This window comes from Halichoerus grypus, chromosome 6 (assembly GCF_964656455.1).
Source record: "Halichoerus grypus chromosome 6, mHalGry1.hap1.1, whole genome shotgun sequence".
Lineage (NCBI taxonomy): Eukaryota > Metazoa > Chordata > Mammalia > Carnivora > Phocidae > Halichoerus > Halichoerus grypus.
The window spans coordinates 686,840-707,863 of NC_135717.1; the positions used below are offsets into that span (position 1 = coordinate 686,840).

The 21,024-nt window shown below is 64.8% G+C and overlaps 2 protein-coding genes across 13 annotated transcripts in view; one reads left to right on the top strand and one right to left on the bottom strand.

Moving 5' to 3' along the window:
- Window positions 1–1,344: 1,344 nt before the first annotated feature.
- Window positions 1,345–10,038, top strand: CYP2W1 (cytochrome P450 family 2 subfamily W member 1). The gene is made up of 9 exons (XM_036105572.2): window positions 1,345–1,717; window positions 3,052–3,214; window positions 3,494–3,643; window positions 3,715–3,872; window positions 5,136–5,309; window positions 5,684–5,822; window positions 5,938–6,122; window positions 6,317–6,458; window positions 6,783–10,038. The coding sequence occupies exons 1-9, from the start codon at window positions 1,544–1,546 to the stop codon at window positions 7,001–7,003; spliced, it is 1,506 nt and encodes a 501-aa protein (XP_035961465.1). The 5' UTR covers window positions 1,345–1,543; the 3' UTR covers window positions 7,004–10,038.
- A 3,439-nt stretch (window positions 10,039–13,477) lies between these two features.
- The window catches only part of CHLSN (cholesin), a 133,104-nt gene continuing 125,557 nt past the window's right edge, over window positions 13,478–21,024 (bottom strand). For all 12 annotated transcript variants that reach the window (XM_036105591.2, XM_078074215.1, XM_078074214.1 and 9 more), the window contains one exon: window positions 13,478–14,194. In XM_036105591.2, coding sequence (XP_035961484.2) covers window positions 14,012–14,194 — 183 coding nt within the window. In that variant the 3' untranslated portion in view covers window positions 13,478–14,011. The remainder of the gene's footprint in view (window positions 14,195–21,024) is intronic.

Below are 21,024 nucleotides of genomic sequence, written 5' to 3' on the forward strand. Positions count from 1 at the left end.
GCCGTGCAGCCACGCCCTGCAGGAGACCGTGGCTGATCCGCAGGTGCCCAGGCGGTGGCACCGAGGTGGGGGGCCTCATGCCCGGCGTGGCCACAGGTGCCCAGGCCTCACCGACCTGAAGGAGGAGGGTGGACCCCCCAACCCCCACCCCAAGTTCTCACCTCCAGCGCGTCGGGCCGCACTGGCCCTTCCCTCCTTCCCATGGCTGTCCACCCAGCACCTTGCTTGGTCCTGCTCCGGGATCCGCACAGCCCTCTGCCGGAATGCCCTTCCTGGGACTCGCACGCCCAGCTACAACGCCCGGGGTGTTTTCAGTGGAAAGGCCCTGCCATGTGGGTCTCTTCCCCTGGGCTGGGGGGCCCTTTCTGGATCCCTGACCACCAGGGTCTGTAGCCCTAGCTACCAGCGGAGCCCAGCACGCAGGTGCTCGATAAATGCTCGCTGAATTAATTAAGGTGGGTTGTCCTGGGCGGCGAGCACCCACAGCCCACGCACCTAGTAGCAGCCTTGGTACCTGGCACTCAGCCTAAATGACCCGGAGACACAGCTGTTAGGGAGCCGTCCACCCTCGCTGCGGCCCCACGGCTGTGCAATGGGACGGCCTGCCCGCAAGACAGTGAGCACCCCGTCACAGGAGGTGTGCAAATGCAGGCTGGGAGGGGGTGCGGGCCGTCGGGCTGCTTTGGCTCTGGGGTTTGTGTAGGGGCACGGACGGCATCTCCAGGAGATAGGCCCCGCGGTGAGGGGCCCCACGCGGGGATGGGGTTCCCGCTGCCTCATGTCAGGGCAGGTGGCGCCGAGCAGGCCCGGCCACTTCTGATGCCAGCACCCTCAGCCCCTCACAGCTCCTTTCCACGGGGCACCTCCTCCCCTCCCAGCCGGGGCACCGGGGTTGAGGAGAGCGAAGTGCAGCACAGACAGACGGGGGCTCGTAAACCCGGCCAGCCCACCCTGCCCCGCCCTGCACCGGCCAGGGCCTCCCACTCCAGGTGACCACACTCGAAAAGCCACCAGGGAGCAGGCTGTCACTCAGGGCAACCTTGCGGTCGGAGACTCTGCAGGGGACACTCGGAGGGTCCTGGGATCTGAGGCGTTTGCTGTGCGGACCGTCGCGGGCCATCCCCAGGGTCTCCGCAGACCTCCTACCCCATGGGCCCTGCTGAGGGAGGCTCGGAGCTCCCCTCAGAGCTAGGGGGCCCAGGTCCCAAGGCCCCGTGAGCCCCAGGTCTGATGGGGAGACAGGCAGAAGGCAGAGGCCTGCGGGAGGGGCAGACGGGCCGCCGCGGTGTGTTCTGTCCAGCAGGCAAGGGACGAAGATGCCCCAAGCGCAAGGCCTGGACGCTAGCCCCCCAGACAGCCCCTGGCCCCTGGCTCCCTGCCACAGACGCAACCCCACATTCCCCGCACGCCTGTCACTTTAAGCTGCCTGGCTGTCCTCGGCAAACTGCTCGGTCCACATTCTCGGGGCCGGGGTGAGGCACGCCCTCCCAGGGGCCTATAAGGCTCAGGGTGGGGAGCTGGGGCCTCGCCGCCTGCCGTCCTCATGGCCCTGCTGCTCCTGGGCATCCTGCTGCTCCTGGGGCTCTGGGGGCTGCTCCAAGCCTGCACCCCCACCCCCTCCCCAGCCCCTCGCTGGCCCCCTGGGCCACGTCCGCTGCCCCTCATCGGAAACCTGCACTTGCTGCGTGTGTCCCAGCAGGACCGGTCACTGATGGAGGTAGGTCAGGGCAGGCGGGTCCTGGGCACCCCAGCCCCAGCTCAGGGGACACAATACGCCCAAGTGCCCACCCTGCCTTGAGGAAGAGAAAGACAGCCCACCCTACAGGGAAGCAGATGGGCCATTTAAGGAGCAGGGGCCCGGAGGGCTTCCTGGAGGAGGCAGCATTTGATGAACGCCTACAGAAGAGCCCGGACTGGGGGAGGCGGAGGGGAGGAGGCAGGTGCTCCGGGGAGTAGTACCACACAGCAGAGGTCCCGCGAGGGAAGGAACCCGGACTAGCCCACGAGTGTGCGTGGGGCGTAGGGAGCGCCTGCTCGGTGTGGCTGCTCCCAGCCCAGGCTGGGGGCTACACGGTCCTGGCCCCACGTTGAGGGCAGGCTGCCCTGCCCTGCAGCCAGGAATGGCCGGCCCAGTGGGCAAAACGGAGGTGCAGGCCTGGCCCCCCACCCCACAAGGTCTGCCCGGCCAACGTTGCCCCAACCACGGCTCCCACCACCACTGCACCCTCCTTCCCCAGAAGCGCTGCCGCTTCCTGGTGGTCCCCCGGCCCTGCGTGTGGGTGGGGAGGAAGGGGCTGCAGGAAGCACCCTGGGCGCCAGGGTTCTCAGGCCATGCCTGGGGTCACACCCGGGGGCCACCGTCCAGCGTGCGGGGAGTGGAGCGGGTGTGGACAGGTCTGGCTCCGTCCCTCGGTGAGGGTGATGGACAGCAGTTCACTTCTTGCCTCCGGGCCTCAGTGTGCCCATGTGTGAAGGCACAGAAGGGAACGGGCACAGGCAGAGGCGTCAGAGGCCAGCCCTCCCCGCGCAGTCTGGGTCTGGGCCTCCAGGCTGGGCAGGGCGGTTCGCGTGAGGTCTGGGCACCCCTGCTCCTGTCCATCTGGGCTTCAATGCGGGGGGGCATCTGAGCGGGGAAAGGCTCTCTGTGCAGACCCCTGGGCTTCTAGCACAGGCCACCCCCGCAGACAGCCCCTCCTACTGCCCGCCTCCTCGTCTTGGGGTTCCAAGGAGCCCTCTCTGCTGCTTCCCCGGAAAAGAAAACCACGACGGCGACACCCAGCACCAGTGGTAGCCCCTGCCTTCCTGGAATGGATGGGGAGGGGGCTCAGCGGGATCCAGCAAGACCCGGCTCCTGCCAAACACACCTCCTGCTTTTCGGCTCCTGGGCCTTTGCTTGCGCACGCCCACGGCTGGCCCAGTTTCTATGGAGCCTGCCTAGGCCACCCCGGCTCTGAATGTGCCCCACGCCCACCCTGCGCAGGTGCAGCCCGGGGCAGGTGCTCACGGGGCCTGGGGTGGGGCCGCGGGCTGATTCCTGCCTGTGCCCACCAGCTCTCAGAACGGTACGGGCCGGTGTTCACTGTTCACCTGGGGCGTCAGAAGACCGTGGTGCTGGCTGGCTACGAGGCCGTGAGGGAGGCCCTGGTGGGCACCGGGCCGGAGCTGGCGGACCGGCCCCCCATCGCCATCTTCCAGCTCATCCAGGGAGGTGGGGGTAGGTGTGCGGCGCAGGGTGGGGAGGGCGCAGCTGAGCGTACGAGTCCCCGGACCCCGGGGGGGGTCTGCCTCTCTGAGCAGCACGAGAGTGTGCCCGGCGTGGCTCCTGGGGGAGGGACACAGTGTCCACATGGCCGGGGACCATGACACGCCAAGAGTAGGTGCAGCTCACCAAGGCCAGCCCCAGGGGTGGGGTGAGGCCCCAGCCAGGCCCCCCGACCTCGCTCCCGGCCTGCGTCACCTGGGGTTGCTCACGGGCGGCTCGTCTGACCTGCAGGCATCTTCTTCTCGTCGGGGGCACGCTGGAGGGCCGCCCGCCAGTTCACCGTGCGCACCCTCCATGGCCTGGGCGTGGGGAGGGGGCCCGTGGCCGACAAGGTCCTGCAGGAGCTGAGGTGCCTCATGGGGCAGCTGGACTGCTATGGAGGTGAGTGGGGGCCGGGGCACCCCCTGTTGGGGCCCCCTCACCCCCTGAGGCTGGTCTCCCTCCCATTCCAGGCCAGCCTTTCCCCCTGGCCCTGCTGGGCTGGGCCCCCTCCAACATCACGTTCACGCTGCTCTTTGGCCGGCGGTTCGAATACCAGGATCCCGTGTTCGTGTCCCTGCTGAGCCTTATCGATGAGGTCATGGTCCTCTTGGGGACCCCCAGCCTGCAGGTGAGAGGTGGCTGCTCCCGGCCTTGGGGTGGGGGGTGGTCTCAGCACTGCCCCTGCCCGAGAGAGGTGAGCTGCCACCTTGCAAAAACCCCACTGGATTCAGAGCCAGGAGGCCCGAGGCATGTCCTGTTTCTGACACCAATTGGCCATGTGACCCCAGGCCAGTTTCCCCATGCCCTCTGGGCAATGAGGGGGCTGTAGGGCAGGGTGCCCATCTGCCTCCCCCCACGCCTGCCCATCAGTAGCAGATGCACCTACTCAGAGGTGGGGATGGGGACTGAGCATCTCTTCCCTGGATATGGGGTTCAGTGTCCCCCTGCCCCCCCACCCTTAAACCCAGGGACCCTCCACCCAGCATGGGTCCTTCACAGTGTCACATGAATGGTGCAAACTGGCCCTGCTGATTCTCAGAACTCCCAGGGGCAGGTGCATTTCACTCTTTCCAAAGCATGAAATGTTTGCCATTGTGACCATTTCTGTGATAGGTCGCTAAGCGCATCCATCTGGTCGTGGTGCGTGTATTTACGGACCCGCGGTCACGGGTGCGAGGCGGGGGCTGGCCACAGAGTCTCCCGTCCTCATGCTTTGGTCCTAGGAGCCTCTGGGCAAGAGGACCTGGGCCTTCTCGCCGAAGCAGGCCGTCCCAGGAGGATGGAGGCCAGAGGGGTCAGAGCAGAATGTTCCAGGCCTCCGTCCCAGGGCCAGCCCCTCACCTCAGAGTCACCCTGTGTAATTCGATCCAGGGATCACTAATGCTCTGGGGGACACCCAGCGGTCATAGTGCACCAGGAGAGCTGTGGACATCTGCGAGCCGGGCACCAGCTGGCCCCTCAGACAACCTGGTCACAGTGGGATCAGCTGAAGCTCTGAAGTTTGCAAATTCTTTGTTTTCAGGACTTTAATGAGAGGCAACCCCCCCCCGCCCCCCCGTCTTGCTCGCTCTGGTGGACGGAGAGCAAGCATGATCCCAGCCACCTGCAGGCGTGAAACCACCACCTGTCCGGCAGCCGCCCCTTCCTGACCTGGGACAGAGGGTTTTGTGGGAGCCCCCTGGCTGCTGGTCCCACCAGGAGGGCCAGGGGCCCCCGGGCACGGAGCCTGGTGCCCTCTTGTGGCCACGGGCAGCACCCACACAGCATGTCTGCCTGGAGTCTGGGGCAGCACCTGGGGACCTGGACAGGTGGACACACCTGCTGGAGGGTGAGGGCCCCGCTGTGGGCCCTGCACCCTAACCCCGCCCACTGTCTCGCCCTCCGCCTTCAGCTGTTCAACATCTACCCCTGGCTGGGGACCCTCCTCCAACTGCACCGGCCTGTCCTACGGAAGATAGAGGAAGTCCGAGCCATCCTGAGGACCCAGCTGGAGGCGCGGCGACCCCCCACGCCCGGGGGAGGCCCCGTGAAGAGCTACATGGACGCCCTGATCCAGCAGGGCCAGGTGTGGGCGAGACCCACCCTACCACCTAAGAGGCCTGGGGGCATCTGGGGGCCGCACCCCAGGAGGAGTGGGGTTGGGGAGGGGTCCATGCTGGTCCTGCACCACCTCCTCCACCTCCTAGCTGAGGAACCCCTTAGCCTCGGTCTCCCCATCTGTGAAATGGGGCATTTGCAGTGTCTGCCTCAAGGGGTGGCTGCAAGGATGTGGTGAGCCCAGAACGTAGTAGGTGCTCAGCAGACTTGGCTCTGCCTTCCCGCCACGGCTCTGTTTTCTATCCCTTTCTTGAGCCCAGAGCTGGGTTGGAGGGTGGGGGTGGGCCGGCTGGTCCATGGAGCCCTGCCTCCAGCCGAGTCCCATCCAACCCGCCTCTGCAGGGGAATGACCCCCAAGGCCTGTTTGCCGAGGCCAACATGGTGGCCTGTGCCCTGGACATGGTCATGGCTGGTACAGAGACCACGTCGGCCACGTTGCAGTGGGCTGCCCTCCTGATGGGCAAGCACCCGAGTGTGCAAGGTGAGCTCCCAGCCTGTCTTCCCAGCACACAGCCACCTGCCGGGTGGGTGGGGGTCCGCCCGGGCCTAGGGATCCAGGCTCCCAGGGATGCTGGCACCCACGCTCTCACCCACAGGTCGGCTGCAGGAGGAGCTGGACCGCGTGCTGGGGCCCCGACGGCACCCCCGCCTGGAGGACCAGCGGTCCCTGCCCTACACCAACGCTGTGCTGCACGAGGTCCAGCGGTTCATTACCCTCCTGCCCCACGTGCCGCGGTGTATGGCGGCTGACACCCAGCTGGGCGGCTACCTGCTCCCCAAGGTGGGCACCCCCCTCCTGGACCCTGACAGGGTGGGCAGGGCCCTCCCTCCCCCTTCTCTCCCCCTTCCCTCCCTCCTTCTTTCTGCTCTGGGTCAGGGTGGGCCCAGCTGGCCTCCTGGGGGGACCTTCTCTCTCAGTGCACACCCTGGGGGAATGGGGTGCCAGGCCCAGCCCACCTGCTGCCCCGCCCACAGGGCACACCTGTGATCCCCCTGCTGAGCTCTGTGCTCCTGGACAAGACACAGTGGGAGACGCCCCACCAGTTCAACCCGGGCCACTTCCTGGACGCTGAGGGGCGCTTTGTGAAGCGGGCAGCCTTCCTGCCCTTCTCTGCAGGTACCCACAGCCCTCACGGGTGGGGACAGCACGGGGCCCCTCACCCCCAAGTGCCTGGTCACCAGGGACCTCGGAAGCTCAGGCTCAAGCCTGCTGGGCCCCCCACTGTCCATAGCCTCTGGCAGCCGGTCTCTGCCCCTCAGAGCTGGCCCGCATCCCGGTTACTGCAGACCTTGCTCTCAGATCGCCCCCACTCCAGGCCCTCCCTCGTCCCTCCAGAGACTCCCCTCTCCCTCCACTCCAGGAAACTGGCCGGGCTCCCTGGCACAGCCCTGGAAAGAGCGGGTCTAGAGCCCCCACCCCGTGCCTCGGTTTCCTCTGCAGGCCGCCGCGTCTGTGTGGGGGAGAGCTTGGCCAGGTCGGAGCTGTTCCTGCTTTTCGCTGGCCTCCTCCACAGATACCGCCTGCTGCCCCCGCCCGGCCTCAGCCCTGCGGCCCTGGACACCATGCCCGCCCCGGCCTTCACCATGCGGCCGCCAGCCCAGGCCCTCTGTGCAGTGCCCAGGCCCAAGGGCTCTGACCAAGGAGACCCGGGGAGGGTCTGAGTCACTCCCCCAGGTCCCAGCTTGGGGTGCTCTGTGGAGGATGGAGGCAGGACAAATGGACGGACAGACAGAAAGCCCTTCATGGGGGCCCTTGCTGGGCTCTTTGCTGTGGTTCCCCAAAGCCCCTCCTGGGCCAGATCCTGTTCTTTCGGGGGCTCAGCCCCCTTCCAGTTCCCCTTGCCCAGAGGTGTCTCTATCCCTTGTCCTCCAGTCTCCCCAGGGCAGCTGGGGTCCCCTCCCCGCCCTGAGCTCCCTGCGCTCTGCCCTCTGTCCCCAGACCCCTTGGGCATCAGTACTGCCTCAGTCTGCACCCAGGCCCCCCACCCATACCGCAGGGTGCCCCTCACGCCCTAGTGGTGACGCACCCCCTCCCCACACCCCCATGCATGCCTCCCTGGGCTCCCCATGGCCTCTTCTCCCCACCCCCCCTCCATGCTGCCCCCGTCCGGTTCCCCACAGGGCCAGCGTTGGCCAGGCACAGAGGTGCCACCTGCAGCTGGGGGTGCGGGGTGACGTCCACCCAGAGGCCAGCCTGAGACCTGTGTTCCCAGCACGCTCAGTGTGCACCGTGCCAGGCCCTGGACCGCCGGGTCTCCTGCAGACCCCACCCTGTTCCGGCAGCTCGTGGGCAGCCATGTCCCGGAGGCGCTCTGCCCGTGGAGCCAGGACCAGGCGAGGGATAGCTGCCACCAGAGGATCGGGGACCCTGCAGGGGTGACAGCAGAGCCTGAGCAGGAAAGATGAGCGGGAGTTTGTAGGGAGGACGCTGGGGCCCCCTTGCGCTTCACCCCATCAACCTCACGGGACCCAGAAGCAAGTGGGGACACAGAACCCAAGGCCCAGCTTCCGATCTCCCCCACGCCCAAGATGTACCAAGGCCTCTAGGTGGGGGCCTCTGGGCAGGGGGCTGTTGCTGACAGGGCCCAGAGACGCCAGGTCAGGGGTGCACCGCGGGAGGCCCTCCAGCATGGGCCTCCACGGGCCACCCCCACACTGACTCACTTCCCGTTATCTGGTGTCCTGTCCTGTATCTGGCGACCCATTAGTGCCTGGGAGCCTGGTGGGGTCGGGTTGGCCCTGTCCTGGCCGCATGGTGGCTCTGGGCCATCCCGGCTGCCCTCCCCCGGCCCAGGCTCCAGGTGGGGTCGCAGGGGGCTCTCAGAAGTGAGGCAGCCTCTCGACCAGTTGCCACGCCCCAGAGCCTTCTCTCTGGTCCCTTCTGACCCCCCAATTTCTCGTCTGCCCCTCGACCCTTCCCAACACTGAAGCCTTGGCTTTTTAAATTCAAAAGCGTGTCTGTGTGGGAGGATGAATCCCCTCTGAGGCAGGGCTGGTGGACAGGTGGAGGGCCGGGCGAGGACATGATGATGGGACACCACGGTAAACCAGTGATCCGGACAATTCCCGGGGCAGCTGCAGAAGGGGGTCCCTGAGGCCCAAGTGCACGCAGAGTGCTCCCCACAGGAGAAAGGATAAGGATCGGGGCGTGTCCCCACCCGTGAACAGTGTCTGGGTGTGGGCAGCAGGGGCAAGTCTCTCCAGGACCCTGCGCAGGGCGGTGGAGGCGGGCGCTTCGGGATGTGCTGCTGCCCGTGCTGGGCCCCTACGGGGGAAGGGGGTTACTCTGGGGAGGGGCCCGTATACTTCGCTTCTGGGAAAAGCTGGGTGGTGGGTGAGGGGCATGTTCTGTCGTTGCATTCCTTCTGTCTGTCTGCCACATCTGACACTGAGGGAGGGGCTGGGAGCCCCCCTGCAGGGCCGGGCCGCTTTACTGTCCGCGGTCACACGGTGCTAACAGCATGGATCTCACCTAAGTTCATCTCCGTGAACGAATGAGAGCATCCTTCAGAGCATCACAGAACATTCCGGAATGGCTGTGGAAACCCTTTCAAGAAGCTGTGGGTGGGAGAGACTGGGCTGCTCGGGGCGGGCTTGCTGGGAGGACGTGGAAAACCAGAACAGGGGGACACGAGCATCGTGGTAAACCTAGTGCTGCCCGGACCCCGTTTCCAGAAGCCGCTCCCCGCGTAGGAGAGGGGTCCGCGGCACCTCCCAGGTCGGTCGGCTTCAGGCGGGGGCGGGATGCAGAGCCTGAGCCGCATGTTTCCTAACTTAACAGGCGTCAAAATGAACCACTTTCCCGGGCGACTTAAGTTTTCTCCACAGAAGCCAATAGGGTTAGTTGATGTTTTAATCTGCCAAGAACAAATCTGAGCAGTCTTTCCGCCAGGTGGGAAGGTGTAGGTCCTGCTGGAAAGCACTCCACAAACACGCTGCTCTGGGCCCCTCCCCGGGGCGGGGGGCTCCGACGGAGGACGCGGCGGCTCTGGCTGGGTGTCAGGCGGGAGATCCCCATGTTGACTTTAGTGCCCTCCTGGTTCATGACGGGAGCCTCCCGGGGCCCCGACACCAGGTGCCCGCGGCTTGGCTCCCTCAGGCCCCGTCCAGATGCAGATCTGAGGTGGGCTGGGCACAGGGCTGGTATGTGCGGGGACCCTCGCCAGCCTGGTCCAGGGCTCGGGAGGCAAACAGGGCCTCTGCAGGGGACCCCCCCCGCCATGGTGAACCCGCCAGGTGCTGTGACCTGGGGCAGGGCCCAGGAGAGCCAAGGCCGCCGTGTGGGGACTGTCTGGGGAGTATCGTTCCCTTCTCCCCGCCCTCCTTATGGAGTTGACACAAAATAAGCATATTATTCGCTGAAAGGGCGCAATGTGCCGAGTCTGGCCCACGAGATCATCAGCACAACTATGGAACACACCCATCTCCGTGGCCGCCCTGGACGCCCCCCACACCAGGCCCGGCTCAGTGATCACATGGACACCCCGGCCTGGGGCCACAAAGGGGGCTCGCCCACCCACCGGCTCCTGCCCTGACCAGGTGCACAGAGACTCCCACGATGGGGGCGGGGAGTGAGGGCTCCACCATGTGGCGGACGGCTCGCCGGTCACCTCTGCCGGTCACCTCTGCCGCGTACCCTAGCTCTTTTGCTTTGTATTTTCCCTGTGGTAAAACATACACAAAATTGACCATCTTAACCCATTTCAGTGTATAATTCAATGGCACCGAACGCATCCAGCTGCCGTGCAGCCGGCCCCCTGTCCAGCTCTAGAATGTTCCATCCCGCACACAGAGACCCTGTCCCCGTGATGCACGGACCCCCACCCGCTCCCCCAGGCCCGGCCCCGCCGTCCACCCTCTGTGTCCATGAGTCTGACGACTCCAGGACCTCGTGGGAGTGGGGTCCCCGTGCGTGTCCTTCCGTGTCTGGCTCGTGTCCTCGGGGCTCGTCCCCGTGGGGGCAGGGATCGTTCTTTCCTTTAGAAGGCCGGCTCATACCCCGTGGTGTGGCCGGACCACACTGTGTCGTCCATCATCCGTGATGGACACTTCCAAGTCTGGGGTCCTGTTTCTTGCCAGCTGCACCTCCAATAAGCTCAGCCTCCAGGCTGCACGGTCCTGGGGAGAGGCCTCTGCGGACGTCATCCAGCAGGGGTCCTTAGACACTGTGGGTCAGGAAGGGGCAGACAGCCTCCCTGAATGTTGGTTTCCACGGCCGCAGCTCCCCTGCCTCTTGCTTGGGAGGGAAGAGCCTCTGGGAGCTGGCGGGCGGCTCCTGGCCCCAGATGTGACTGTGGTCCAGGGCGGCAGGGACGCCCACCCTCAGAGGCAGACACACGAGGGGCTGAGAGTGCATCCTGGGGGCAGGGGTCCTGGTTCTGTGGCCACCTAACATCCGGAAGCCCCTCTGGCCCTAAGTCTCCCGCCTGCTGCCAGGGACATTCCTACTGGATTAGCGCTGGTTTATCTGAACACAGACACAGCTCTCCTGGGGGCCCCAGGGAGGGAAAGCTTGGCGAGGGGGGCCACTCGGTAGCTAGTCCCCAGTTCTCACCAGAGGAGGGCAGGAGAGCCTGAGCCATGTTTCCCCGGACGTACGGGAAGCCCGCTGAGGAAGGCTGCTTCCTCCGAGGGTGGGGCGGGGACCGCGGACGGCTGTTGGTGGTGCTGACGGGCCTGCTGGGTCTGACAGCCCCACCCCAAAGTCCTGTCGCCCCATCGCCCATTCCGTCTTAACAGTGCTTGAGACTATCTATGTGATGGACGCATAGACCTTCGCGGAGAACAGACATTAAGGCGCCAACAAACCCGTTTTACCGTGTTCTTTCCAGAGCCCAGTGCTTTGCCGGGAGCTCTGCCCCGCGAGGCTTGTCTTTGCTCCCGCTGGGGTGTCACGAACAAGGAGCTTGAGCACGTGTCCCAGCTGCACATGCCGCGTAGCCGCAGGCCACGCTGGCACCCGAGCGCCCGCCCGGCCCCTGCCCCGGGGGTTCTGTCACCGCACATGAGCTGGCCGGCCGTCTCGAGGATGTCGTTCGAGTGGTGTCAACAGTGTGCCCTTGTGGTCCGCCGTCCCCCGCCCAGTGCCACTCTGTGGCCTGTATCCACGCTTCTTCCCTTTTACTGGTGAGCGCTGTTCACTTCGGTCTCCTGTTCGGCTACTGACGGACATCTGGGTTGTTTGCAGTGTGGGGGGCATTGGCGGGAAATCACCAGCCACCATCAAGACATTTCCTGGCCTGGTGGCCCCACGCAGACAGCCCCTAGGCACCCCGCACTGTGGCTTGGCCCCGGGGCGCAGTGCTCCCACCTCACTGCCCCGGGGCCTCATCAGAGGGCCATCTCCGACCGGCACCCCCAGCAACTGGGGCCGGTTGGTCCCACACCGAGTATGTCTCTTGACAGCTTTGTCCGGGTGACGTGTCTGTCACGTCCCTCCGCACCTTCCGCCAGGGGGACCTCCAGGGAATGGCACTTCATGCTCCGACGGGAGCTCTCAGGGAGGAAAGAGCCCCCATCTGGTACTGGGGGGTGCCCTGCTCTCTCCACTGTATCCAGTAACAATGAGGACTCGGAACCCATCACATTTCCCTTTTCAACTTGGCTGCCAGGAAACCCAGAGCTATGGTTCTTAATCAATCAACCTGATTCCTTAAAAAAAAAAAACCCAAAAAACTGCCCTTTCTTTGTAGCTATGGGTTTTTCTTTGTACGTCTAGTTTTCAGTGTCATTTCCAGGACACCTCCGAGCTTGGGCACCGTGAGGCCGTGATGCCCACACACTGGTCTGTTGATGCACTCACAGACCTGCACTGACGTGTGCTCCCAACGTGCTTCCCTGCTCGAGTCCTCACCTGATGGATACCGGGCGGTCAGGACTTCTCATCTGTCTCCAAAGCCACCTGGGCCAAAGAGGGGTTGGGCCAGTTGCTCCCACCCAGAACTGGACGCGTGCTCGTGCGTGTGACCAGGATTCCAGCTGCACAGTGGGTGGGGGCAGGGCCAAATGCCCCCAGGGAAAGGCACGTCCCCTTTCCATGGGGGCTGCCGCCGAGCTGCGGGTGTCGGGCGGGAGGTGGGGCAGTGTGACCCTAGAGCCCAGGGATCTGGGTTACGGGTGAGAAGAGGGGGGCCCCACGGACCAGCCCAGGCCCCTCTGGATGAGTGGGCCACTCCTGGGCCCGGGTGCTCCACGGTGACTGAAGCTGAAGTCCGTGCAAAAGCTGAGGTGGGGACGCCTCCGGGGAGCACGACCGGTCCCAGGCTTCTCCCGGAGGAAGGGGTCTACACACAGGCCTGGAGCCCGTGACTCTGTTAAGCACCGTGACGCACAATATAAGCGAGTCACTTTACACCGCTTCGTGGTGCTCTGGTTATCTACTGCACGCACCCCAGCAGTAGGGTTTACAAACCTGCAACGTGGGCAAGACTCGGTGGGGTCAGCTCACCCCTGCTTCATTCAGTGTCACCTGGGGCGGCCGCCCTCCGAAGACTCGCCATCACCTGAGCACCCCTCGTGGCCCCCCATGTGGCCTCCCCACGTGACAGGGGCTTCCCACATCATGGCGCCAATTCCCAAGGGCAAGTGTCCCACGGGCACCAGCTCCGTCCTCCTCCTGCCCTCGCCCCAGGGGCCACACGGCGTCTCATCTGCTTCATCCCATGCTGGAAGCTGACCCACGCCCCAGCAGCAGAGCGTCAAAGCCGTGGTGGACAAGTTTTAAGACCACCGCACAGATCCACCACTGTGTCATTCTCCACGGGTCCCGGGAAGCACAGGGCCTCCTGAAGGGCCTGCCCACTCTTCCTGCGGGTGGGGGAGACATGGGCCGCCGCGCCCAGAGGGACTTCCAGGGGTTCGACATGCGCGCTCTTCTGGGAACAGGGAGAGCAGGTCCGGCGTTTCTGTAGGCAGCGAGCCTACTTCCTGGCTGGGACGGCCGTAGGAGGGCAGCCAACGTGGCCACTGCCGACACCTGCCGACGGCAGGCCCGCAGACCAAGTGCTCAGCGCCAACAGGCAGGAGCGCCACACGGAGCTTGCCGGGATGCTGTCCCGGGGGCCTCGGCTCCGGCCCGACGCATGCTCACTCTCAGGACAAGCTCTTGGCAGTCAGGACAGGCAAACGAGAATGGGATGCACGGAAAAAGGGCCACGGCCGACACGGGCTGGTTTTATTGAAAATGCAGCCAGGTTTTCCCCAGGACTGGTCAGCGAGGCCCCAGGAGGCCCCAGGAGGGAGGTGACGGATGGGCGAGCCACGGCCTGGACCCACCAGGGAACGCAGGCAGGTGACCCGGATGCGGTGGCCGGCACCAAAGGGGCTCCCCTCACCCCCCACCGAGGACGGACCACAGCTGGAGGGGAGGGCTGGCTCTGGTCAATCTCTACGACATTCCCCGTAGAAAAATAGACCTTTCTCTCAATAAGCAAGCTCCCCGGGGGCTTGAGGGCCACTGGGAGGCCAGGAGGGTATGTCAGAGTGGCCACTTTCTGCTGTAAAGGGACGAAGACACGTCACCATCTACGAACAGTCTGGCCACAGTCAGTCCTTCCAAGGGCCCACTGGCCGCTGACCTGCTGGTAGCCCCGCCTGCCCCTCGTTGGGGCCCTGCCGCTGGGAGGCGGCGGTCAGCTGAGTCCTGGGCGGCAGCAGCAGCCCGCTGGGCCCCTAGGAGAGAAGCTGCAGCACCTGCCGGATGCGCTGGGTCTTCCCCGGTGGGAGGGGGTCCGCGCCGCTGGCCTCGTCCACCTCCTGCACCAGGGCTTCCGCCTTCTGCACCGTGAGCTCCCGGGCGCGGCCCCTGAGCCCCTCCAGGTAGGCCAGCAGGGTGGGGAAGAGCTCATCGGGAACCTGGGCGGGGGAAGAGGACGAGGGCGTCAGGGCCCCGCGGGGTGGCGTGGGGAGTGCGGACAATGAGCGGTGGAGAAATGGGGCATTCACAGCGTGGGCCCCAGGCTCCGGGCAGGGCTCCCGGCCCAGCAGCTGGCATCGCAGGCTGCACCCCTGCTTCTGCTCTGTCCCCCTGCTGCGGGACCATGGGCCGGCCTCCCGCAGCGGCCCTCTCCCGGTCCTGGGCTCTTCCCTCCACGGGCTTCAGGCTCGGCAGCCCTGGGTTCTCACCACTCCTGAAATGCCACTAAGTCCACGGGAGACAGGTGTGTTTGTGAGGAGCGAGCTTCTAGGACAAAGAACGGAGGTCAGAGATGAAGCCGATATACCTGAGTTCTGCTGCCGTCCCCCCAGCCCGCCTGACTCCAGGTCCGGCTAGTCCCGTCCAGAGGCGAGAGGGAAGGAGGGGCCGGGTCCACTCAAAAAGCAGTCAGTGACTCCCACATCTCGACTCTGAAGCCACAGTAGTGGAGTGGCACAGACACACAGGGCGAGGGGCAGAGCTGGGGCTGAGGCGGGGACCCCTCCACCCACGGTCAGCGGGTTCTGACGAGGGCGCTGAGACCACTGACTGGGGCAAGGGCCCTCGCTCCGACGGATGGTGCTGGGACGTCCCCGTGAGGACCCCTCCCTCACACCATCTTCAGACATCAGCTCAGAACGGGTCAAAGACCTGCGAGTATGAGTTAAAACTATAGACTCTTAGAAGAAAGCATTGCAGAATGACCTTAGATGGGACACCGAGAGCACGAGCAGCTAAATAAACCCCAGACAAACGGACTTCATCAAAACCAAAAGCTTTAAGTGGTGAATGTTGTGGTGTGAGTCATAGCTCAACCGAGAGCACAAAGCAGTTACCCACTAAGAGCTGCCTGCAGCCATTGACATGGGAGGTGCAGGGACTCCAGTGTGGCGGGCTGGGCCCAGGGAGAGGGTACGAGAGTTCACCTGCTGAAGGGGAGCCACCCCACTGCCCCCCACGGGCTGCCCCCCACTCCATGTGCCCTCACCCCCTCCACCCTCTGTCCCCCCACGCTGCCCCCCAACAGTCTGCCCACCCCCCCGTGCTGTCCCCCCACCCTGGGCCTCCCCCCATGCTGCCCCCTGCCTCCCTCCATGGGCTAGCCCCTGCCTCCCCTGACAGGCTGCCCCCCCAGAACGTCCCCCCCATTCTGCCCCCTGCCTCCCTCCAATGGGCTGCCCCCCATGCTACGTCCCTCTACTTACTGACCTCCCCGAACTGACGCCCTCCCCCCACAGCTGCCCCCGCTTCCTCCAATGGGCTGCCACCCCCCCCCCCCAGCTTCCACAGTGTCGGCAGCCAAGCCTGTGTCCTGGGGCAAGACTACAAGATTCTATTCTGAAATCTGAGGATACAGGAGAGAAGACCCATGATCCTGAGCCCAGCCCATCAACCCACACGGAACCCACACGGAAGTGCACAGGCCACCGGGCCGCGTGCATTCCTGGCCACCCCCACAGGGCACCACCTGGGAGCAAAGTCTCTGATTCTAAAGTCAGAGGCCAAGCAAACAAACAAGAAGCAACCTGGATAAAATAAAGGTTATACAGAGAGAAGAAAATGTCAAAACCGTATTGTTGCCATCCTCGGAGAAATCCGGAGATGCGATCCATCTGGAACACGGGAACAGGGTGCTCCAGGAGCACACGGGAGGGAAGCTGTGTCCTCATCAACACGCACCACTGGCCGTCCTTGCTCGTCGCGGCCACACTGGGCTGGTGGGCGTCCCCCCAGTGCCAGCGACGCGGGGCTCCACTGCAGGTGCTCCCGGTCACCTGGGCCGTCTGCTCTGGAGAAGCATCTACGTAGACCCTCTGTCCACTTTGAAATGGGGCTGTCCCATTACCGAGCTAGGAAGGTTCTCCCTGCGTGGCAGACCGGCCGCGGGACACGGGGCGCGCATGCACTTTCTCCCATTCTGTGGGTGGCTGTCCCGTCTGCCTGTCCCTCCGTGTCACCACGCTTGTGGAGCTGTGTTTAAGGCACCTGTGCCTGGCCCGAGGTCATGACAAGAGAGCGTCAGCCCTGACATCTGCGGCTCCGACTCACTTTTCGCTTTTGTTAGAGGTTGGGTGGGGTCACCTTCATTCTTTGACGTGTGGATATCCAGCTGGCCCAACGTGGCTTGTTGGGGACCGGCCTTGGCTCCCCCCTCGGTGCGTGCTGACCGTGAGGGGCACTTTCCAGGCTTTCCCTCCCGCTCCCTTGTCATCCACCCTGCGGTAGGTCAGGCTTCTGGATCTGTCTTGTCCCGTGAAACCAAATCTTATATCCTGCTCCCGGAAGGAAGTCCTTCCGAACACAGTGGGGTGTGTGCGCACCCACGCGCACACGCGCACACACACACGCGTGTGCACGCACACACCCATGCCCTACGCAGGCAGGTGGCCGCCTGAGGCTGGGCCCATGTTGCCTCTGCCTTGGGGGCTGGAAGCGAGGCCCCCCGGGATGCAGATGCTATAGCTTGGTTTCTTCTACTCCGTACGCCGGGCTGACTGGACACGTGTGGGACCGAGAACAGTTCTGCCTTACGTCATGGCCTCTGCTGATCCAGCAGGCGGCACCGGACGGCCGTTACTGCAATGGTCCCGCCGAGGAGCATCCTGGCACTGTGCCGCAGGGTCACAGAGAGGCCCGAGCATGGGCCACACAAGAGCCGGCAGAGCAGGGCCCGTCCAGGGTGGCGGGCTGCTCTGGAGGGAGCCTGTGGGCAGGACGGTGGGCAGGACGGCGGGAAGTGTGAGGAGCACGACTGACTGTGGGGCCAGGAGGCAGAGGTAGAACTATCTACAGAGTCTGGGGTCCAGAGCCACGGCCCCCTAGCTTCCACCCCGGGCTCCCATCTTGTCCCTGCTGCCCATCCCCCCACAACCCTGCTGAGCCACACAGGCCCCGGGAGTGTCTGCTGAACGGAGGGCCAGGCCTTGTTATCAGGACTGTAGACACACCAATAACCAGCTTGACCCTCTCCTCCCTTCCCAGCATCCCTAGGTGCCTTGGCCATAGTCATCCACTTGCGGCTCAGGGCTCTCCTCTATCCCACTGCCTGTGCTAGGCCCCAAATGAGCTCTGACCCTGACCTCAATGGGCTCACATCCATCCATCCTTCCATCCACCAGTTACTGCACCCTCTCTGGAAAGCCCCCGACACCAGTCCCCCAGCTGGGTTTTCAGATACATGTGCCCCATTTTCCAGGGCAGCCGAGGCAGCTGTGAAGGGTCAGTGAGAGCCGACAAGCCTTGTCCTCATGGGGTGCACATTCCAGCAGGGCAGACTGGTAAGGAACTGGCAGGATGCTGGGAAGCAGCAAGGTGCTGCATCCATCCACTGTGGGGAGCACAGTCCATTCAACGGGTGGTGCACGTCCCCACGTGCAGGAAGCCTAACTCACCACATACAGGGTTAACTCCCATTGGTCAAAGGCCTAAATGTAAGAACAAAAACTAAAAAACCCTTATAAGAAAACAGAGATAATTTTCCTGACCTCGGGTTAGGAAATGATTTCATAGTTATGACGCGAGAAACAAAAACAACAAAAGAAAAAATAGAAAAATCAGGTTTCATCAAGGTGACAACCTGTCCCTAGCACAGCTCCCACCACTGTGACGACTAGGTGGTCTCAAGGGGATGGGCACGACCGGAAAGCAGGGCCATCTGGCCGCAGCAGTGGTCCCCGGGGCGCCCTGGTCCCCTCCCCGGGGGCGGAGGGGAACACAGACGCGGGCAGGGTGGTCAGGGCACGGAGGTCTGTGCGCATAGCTCCCCACTGGCTCCCTGCGTGTGATACCTGCTCCCGAGAGTTCTGGGGACCGTGGGTCCCCTGGCTCTGAGCTCCTGGGCCCAGAAGTCTGGCGATGGGGGACTGGGGTGTGCCCCTAGCTGCGGCGAGTGGGGAGCTGGCATGGGGCTGTGCAGGACGGTGGGGTCACGGGGAAGGGGTGTGGTGGTGTTGCCCCCGAGGGGGCTCTGCCGTGGGCCACACCGCCGGCCTGTGACTCCTGCAGCAGCCCTGGCCAGTGTGGACAGCTGTCCCCCCATCCTGCCACACCCACAGCCTCGTTTCCGACTGTGGCTCTCAGGTGCTTCCTCCACAGAGGTCCCCCCAACACGTGCACACGGGCACCCTTGACCTCCCGGCCACAGAACCACCAACCACAGTTGCCATGAAAACTACACTTGTCAAAACAAATGATGGCAGCAAGGGATGACGACCTGAGAAAACCAACACTGATAGACAATCCACACCTGCCCCCTCCCCGCATGCACACACCCGCCCCCCACAGGGTGTACACGCACCCGCCCCCCCGCGTGCACACACCCGCCCCCCAGAGGGTGTATACGCACCTGCCCCCCACAGGGTGTACACGCACCCGCAACCCCCGCGTGCACACACCTGCCCCCCACAGGGTGTATACGCACCTGCCCCCCCGCGTGCACACACCCGCCCCCCACAGGGTGTACACGCACCCGCCCCCCCGCCTGCACACACCCGCCCCCCACAGGGTGTACACGCACCCGCACCCCCGCGTGCACACACCCGCCCCCCACAGGGTGTACACGCACCCGCACCCCCCCGCCTGCACACACCCGCCCCCCACAGGGTGTACACGCACCCGCCCCCCCACGTGCACACACCCGCCCCCCACAGGGTGTACACGCACCCGCACCCCCGCGTGCACACACCCGCCCCCCACAGGGTGTACACGCACCCGCACCCCCCGCCTGCACACACCCGCCCCCCACAGGGTGTACACGCACCCGCCCCCCCGCCTGCACACACCCGCCCCCCACAGGGTGTACACGCACCCGCCCCCCCGCCTGCACACACCCGCCCCCCACAGGGTGTACACGCACCCGCACCCCCCGCGTGCACACACCCGCCCCCCACAGGGTGTACACGCACCCGCACCCCCCGCGTGCACACACCCGCCCCCCACAGGGTGTACACGCACCCGCACCCCCCCGCGTGCACACACCCGCCCCCCACAGGGTGTACACGCACCCGCACCCCCCGTGTGCACACACCCGCCCCCCACAGGGTGTACACGCACCCGCACCCCCCCGCGTGCACACACCCGCCCCCCACAGGGTGTACACGCACCCGCACCCCCCGTGTGCACACACCCGCCCCCCACAGGGTGTACACGCACCCGCACCCCCCGTGTGCACACACCCGCCCCCCACAGGGTGTACACGCACCCGCACCCCCCCGCGTGCACACACCCGCCCCCCACAGGGTGTACACGCACCCGCACCCCCCGCGTGCACACACCCGCCCCCCACAGGGTGTACACGCACCCGCACCCCCCGTGTGCACACACCCGCCCCCCACAGGGTGTACACGCACCCGCACCCCCCGTGTGCACACACCCGCCCCCCACAGGGTGTACACGCACCCGCACCCCCCCGCGTGCACACGCACCGCCCCCCACAGGGTGTACACGCACCCGCACCCCCCCGCGTGCACACACCCGCCCCCCACAGGGTGTACACGCACCCGCACCCACACCTGCCCCAACACAGCGCCACGAGGGAGGCGGCCAGGCCCTTCCCTAGAGCCGCGTGCTGATCGACGAATGTGGAAGAGGACGCACACCACGCAGCCAGCACCACGGTGACCGCTAACCCAGACCAGAGCTGCTGATGGGTACTAAGACCGACGGGCACAGGGGGATGAGGAATGGGGTCTTTCCATCATCTCGAGGCAACTCCACAGACACAGCTGATTCCTACAGGAGCAAAACCAGCCGGGGTCCCCCAAGTCACGGGACCGACGTCAGCATCCAACCACCTTGCACCTGCTACTGAGTGCGCTGGGAGGGCACAAACACGTCCCCGCTGTCTGACAACTGGCCTCTCCGGGCACATCAAGGTTGTGAAGGAAGTTCCAGACTAGAGGACATGACAGGGGCAGACAAGCAAATGCGACTGTAGACGGGACCCTTGCCCACGGAAGCCACCGAGAACCAGCAGAGCCCATGGTGGTCCTGTGAGCCGGGCTCATCAGCAGGAAGAGGGCACGACGGAGTTTTGGGGGGGACACACTGTCTCCTCACCCCCCAGGGTCAAAAGATGGGAAGGGCAGGACTCCCAAGCTCCTGGGACAACAACATTCCCCTAACATTGGCAGCTTCCTTGGGGAAGGTTCAGCTCAATGGAAGCAGGTGGGCCGACGGCCCAGGCCCCAAGCCCGCAAGCCCCTGGCCCAAGCCTGGCCTCTGGACAAGCCCCTGCTCTGCATAGGGGTTCCTACCCCCTGACCCCAAGCAAGGCCCTCCCTCTGTAAAATGAGGGGTTGGACTGGGGGCTCCTGGGGGGGGGGGAATTCCACCACAATTGCTAGGGCCTCTTTCTTTTTTTTTTTTTTTTTTAATTTTTTTTTTTTTTAGATTTTATTTATTTGAGAGAGAGAGAGAGACAGAGATAGTGAGAGAGAGAGCACAAGTGGGGAGGAGAGGGAGAAGCAGGCTCCCCACAGAGCAGGGAGCCCAATGCGGGACTCGATCCCAGGACCCTGGGATCATGACCTGAGCCGAAGGCAGACGCTTAACCGACTGAGCCACCCAGGCGCCCGCTAGGGCCTCTTTCTTAACCACAGCCTTGGCCAGCCCTGGCTGCTGGGGGCCTGCCCTTCCCACGCCCCTGCTGGAGGGGAGGCCTCAGGCCCGTGTGGCTGGAGCAGGCCCTGGCACTGGGTCCTTCCATCCTGGTCACTGCTTGACTTGACCCCACCCCCAAGCATACACAGACTTTGTCATCTGGGAGACC